This window comes from Otolemur garnettii, unplaced genomic scaffold (genome assembly GCF_000181295.1).
Source record: "Otolemur garnettii isolate 467f Iridium unplaced genomic scaffold, OtoGar3 scaffold00053, whole genome shotgun sequence".
NCBI classification, from domain to species: Eukaryota; Metazoa; Chordata; class Mammalia; order Primates; family Galagidae; genus Otolemur; species Otolemur garnettii.
In genome coordinates, this window is record NW_003852448.1 from 9,722,064 (window position 1) to 9,727,477 (window position 5,414).

Consider the following 5,414-nt stretch of genomic DNA (forward strand, 5'->3'; position numbering starts at 1 on the left):
CGCCACAACGCCCGGCTATTTTTTGGTTGCAGCCGTCATTGTTGTTTGGCGGGCCCAGGCTGGATTCGAACCTGCCACCTTAGGTGTATGTGGCTGGAGCCTTAGCCACTTGAGCCACAGGCACCGAGCCGGTTTATCGATTTCTAACAGCCAAATACAAAATGGTTAACAGCCAAATAAAAAATTTTGAGGAAAGTACTATTACCGTGTAAGGTTATCCATAATTTCTAATTTTATCAAAAATAAATGTTTATGAAGGTTTTGTTTCCATGATAGGTGAAAGACTAAGCAATACCAAAACATCTTCATGCACATCTAGGTATTTAGACCCTTTACTTTACTATTTTTTTACATTCTATTATAAAGGTTTAATACATATGTAAAAGGTCTTACCTTGAGAAGATTCGTCAAGTAATTTTTCAAAAATTCCTTAAGCCGTTTGTACAATTCCAGGCCAACAAACTGAGCTCCTCCAGGCGTCTGCCCCTTTTTGGATTTAGAGGGAGGGACCCCAGCTCCTCGGGCTTGGTTTGACTGGTGTACACTAGTACAGTAGTTATAAACATGGCTTGGAGAAATGTTAAGGAAACCAGTAGGCGTCATAGATCTTAACAGTGATTAACATAAACATTTTATATTTCATTATCAGTATGCTCCCAATATACCAACTAAAACCTGCTAAAAACTAGACAGGAAAAAAGATATCTTTCATACTGTCACTAGAACTAAATGTCAACAAGCCCTATTGAAAAGGTGTGCCCTCCCCACAGACAGTAAGAGAGCTGAGAAGAAGAATGCAGTGTTCCAGAGGAAGGTTGCCCAGATAAAATTCAGACTTTTTAGATGACCTAATGTGATTAACCTTGGGGAAAATTGTCCTAAAAGTGTATTTTCAGAAGGTATGAAAAGAATTAGTGATTGGTACAATGGAAAGGTTGCAAATGAAAAAGAAAAAAGGAATTAAGCAATTATTTACTCCAGGACAAACAAAAAGCTAATATTAATCACTATCTTTTATGATGCTTAAATTATAAATAATATGTCCAGAAGCACACTCTCTAAATGTTGAAATAATCAGAACTTTATTTTGAAGTTATTTAGAAATGGATTTAAATAAAACTGCATTTTCAAGATGAAGGATGAGAAGCAAAAGAAATAGTAAGAGAGATGTGTATGTGGACAGCAGAAATGGCAACGGTCCAAACAGCCCCACCAGCAGGAAGAAAGAGGGTGGGATGGGGAGAGGAGAGCAGCAAAGGCAAAGAACCCCTGTATTCTGTTATAACCTTTACATGTGATGAGCTCATCAGAATATATCATTATGTGAATGAGATTAACAGACACTTGTAATGACACAGAGGGAGATCAATAAAACAGAACAAACAATATTCTGGTGTATTTAAGAATTTAGTATGTAAAGATACTTCAGTGTGTAAAGACTAACTGATAAATGGCATTTGGGTAAGATGTTTCTAAACACACCATATTCCAAATATATTATAAATGGATTAGGAATTAAAATATATATATATATAAACTAAAACCATAAAACCAAGATATAATAAATGCTTCCTTGTTCTCAGGTCAGAAAGGCCCTTTCCAAGCAGTTATACAAATACTTAATCTGAAAATCTGAATTTAATTAAGTAAAAAGAAAAAAAAACCTTAAAGAGTTACTATCTTTAATAAACTAAGTTAGTTTAAGACAATATGAAAAATCAATCTCTATAGAAACATGGGCAAAGTCTATCAATAAAAAATTCAAAAAGGAAAGGAAACACATATTAATGGCCAAAAATGTGGCAAAATACTCAACCTCAGTATTAATCATAGAACTGTATCTCAAAACGATGAATATTAAGTGTTTTCATTGCAGAGAATCATAGATTATAATAAACTATCGTATGCTCATGCCTCAGTTTTGACAAATCTTACTGTATTCTCCATGCTTATCTCGTATTTCACCTACCACTCCCCAACTTTTGAGGAAATGAAAAATTACAGATTGTTAACTGAAACACTATGTTCTCCTCTCAAATCCTATTCTCCTTTCCTTTTACCCTAGAAACAAATACGTTCGTGTTTTGGTATCTATCATTCCTATGAATGCTTTTATATTTCTTTGGATAACTATATGAAATTACTGCCATTTGATAGTAACAGATGTATGCAATGTATTTACAGTAACTTACCATTCTCTTGTTGATGGACCTCGCTAGTGATCATTTTAGCAGGTAACAATTTTCGATATTTACAAAGCTGCAAATACAACTAACACATCCCCTTGCATACACGTTACACATACAGTATTCTTGCAGCACTGAATTATCAAGTGACTGGAAAGGTACATTTTTATTTTATTACTTGTTGCCAGATTTGCTCTACAAAGGCTGCATGGCTCCCAGGGTCACATGAGTCTTCACCACCCACCACCTCACTGATGTCTGAGTATTGTGGTTTATCTCAGCCTTAATATGCAATTTTCTGAGTATAGTGAGACTAAGCACATGAGAAGTTTATTGTTTCATTCCAGACATTAGTGACAGGAATGCAAAATGGTACAACCACACTGGAAAATAATTTGGCAGTTTCTTATGCAAATTGTAGTAGTGTCATAAAATAGAATATCACCCAGAAGTTTAAAATATAAACTACTAATATATAAAACATTATGAATTTCAAAAGCAAGTTCAATGAAAAAAGCAAGACATCTGAGGGTTGTCCGGACATGTGCTATGAGAGGTAAGAGACATGCTTGGCTGGATACTTTCTGGACAGCCCTTACAATTCCATTTAGATGAACTTTTCCAACAGGCAAAACTAACCTAAGATGATAGGAACCAGAATAATTTCTTCTGCTTCTTTGCAGGGCAAAGATTGATGAAAGGGGCCTTGAGGGCGCTTTCTGCATCTTGATTAGGGTGTTATGTACACAAATGAATACACCTGTCCAAAAAACCCTCAAACTACACATTTAAGATACGTACATTTTACTGTATGTAATTTCTGGGGTAGGAGAGACCAAATTTAAAAAAGGTAAACATATAGTAAGTGTTTCTGCTACAAATGGAAAAATACTGAGTTTCCTTTATCAATGATACATGCTGTAACTATCTTCTTATTTGCAGCATAATTTTTCTGTATAGATATTACTGAATAAAAAGAAAAATCTTAATTTATCATTATTAAGTTAATCTAAATTTTCTCTTATGGGTTCTATTTTGTTTATAAAATCTTCTCTCCCCGAATAATAATTCGATTATATTTTCTTTTAAAGGTGATTTTCTCATTAAGGGTTCTAATCGTCCCAGACTTAAACATAGTAAGAGAAAGAAAAGTAATTTTGTTTTTCCCTGTGTGGTTCAAATGAATTGTCTACACTTTTTTCACTGTAGGTACTGCTACTTCTAGAAAACCATCCATTTCTTTTTTGAGACTGAGTCTCATTCTTTCACCCTCAGTAGAGTACCATAGTGTCATGGCTCACAGCAACCTCAAATTCTTGGGCTTAAGGGATTCTCTTGCCTCAGCCTCCCAAGTACCTGGGACTATACAGGCACCCACCATGACACCCAGCTATGTTACGTTCATATTCTGACCTCTTCCCATGGTAAAACTTAAAGCACTTCCTCATCTGTTCAAGTTTTACCATGACATTGCAGCAGTTCAATTACACCTTCAGTTTTTCTATTTTTTTTAGTAAAAATAGGTTCTTACTCTTGCTCAGGTTGGTCTCGAACTCCTGAGCTCAGGTGATTTACCCTCCTTAGCCTCCCAGAGTGCTAGGATTCTACGTGTGAGCCACTATACCTGGTCAAAAATTGTCCATTTCAACTACACTTTCCAACGTATTGCCAAATTGTGATGCCACAGACCTCTACCGAGGGCAACATGAGACCCTGTCTCAAAAAAAACAACAACAAAAAACTTTCTATTTCCATAACATTTACATATTTCCAAAATGAGCATACCTCAGGTTCAGCTCCAGCAATAAACTATCAGAAGTCCCAATTTTTTTCTTTCCCAATGCACATAGAATGTTTACACTATAGCTTAGTGTTTGACAACATTACGGTAAAAAATATTAATACATGTCTTAATTTAAAAAATAATTTACTACTAAAAAACGCTATCATCTCAGACTTCAGTGAGTCCTTATCTTCTTGCTAGTGGAGGGTCTGAGCCTCTATGTTGATGGCTGCGAGCTGACTGGGTCGTGGCTCCTAAAGCTTGGAGGGCTATAGCGATTTCTTAAAATAAAAACCAATGAAATCTGTGGCATCAATTGACTCTTCCTTTCACAAAAGATTTCCCTGTAGCATGAGATGCTACTGAATAGCATTTTACCCACATCTGCTTCTCTCACAGAGTCAGTCCTCTCAAAGCCTGCCACAGCTTCATCAACCAAGTTGACAGAACATTCTAATCCTTTGTTGTCATTTCAACAATGTTCACAGCATCTTCACCAGGAGTGTATGCCACCTCCACTCTGTGCTTATCCGGAAGAAGCACCTCCTCATCTGTTCGAGTTTTACCATGACGCTGCAGCAGTTCAGTTACACCTTCAGGCTCCATTTCTTCTTTTTGCAGTTTTTTGGCTGGGGCTGGGTTTGAACCCTACTCCTTTGAGCACAGGCACCGCCCTCAGGCTCCATTTCTAATTCTAGTTCTCTTGCTCTTTCTGCCACATCTGCAGTTCCTTCCTCCATACTAGTTTTGAACCACTCAAAGTCATTCATGGGAATTGGAATCAACTTCTTCCAAAACCCTGTTTATGTTGATATTTTGACCTCTTCCTATGTATCATAAATATTATTAATTACATCTACAATGTTATATCATTTTCAGTTTTTCATATTACTTTGCCCAGATCCATCAGAAGAATCACTATTTGTGGCAGGTACAGCTTTATAAAATATTGTTCTTAAATTTTAAGACTTGAAAATTTAAAATTATTCCTCAATCCATGGGTTGCAGAATGAATGTTGTCTCAGGGGGCATGAAAACATTATTCCTTGTATATCTCCTGCAAAGCCCTTAGGTGCACTGTCAATGAGCAGTAATATTTTGAAAGGAGTCTTATCTGAGCAGGTCAACAGTACACTTAGAATATTCAGTAAACCATGTGTTAACAGACATGTTACTCAGATGTTCCATTTACAGGCACAGTAGACTTGTAAGTCTTAAGGGCCTTCAGATCTTCAGAATGGTAAATGAGCACGGGCTTCAATTTAAAGTCACCAGTGGCTCAAGTGGCTAAGGCGCCAGCCACATACACCTAAGGTGGCGGATTTGAATCCAGCCTGGACCCGCCAAACAACAATGACGGCAGCAACCAAAAAAATAGCCGCTGTTGTGGCCGGCGCCTGTGGTCCCAGCTACTTGGGAGGCTGAGGCAGGAGACTCGCTTGAGC

The 5,414-nt window shown here is 36.9% G+C and overlaps 1 protein-coding gene across 1 annotated transcript in view; it reads right to left on the reverse strand.

The window, feature by feature from the left end:
• Nucleotides 1–5,414, reverse strand: part of CUL1 (cullin 1) — a 112,552-nt gene that overhangs the window by 49,748 nt on the left and 57,390 nt on the right. Inside the window, exon 3 of the mRNA XM_003792072.3 lies at nt 394–568. Coding sequence (XP_003792120.1) covers nt 394–568 — 175 coding nt within the window. The remainder of the gene's footprint in view (nt 1–393; nt 569–5,414) is intronic.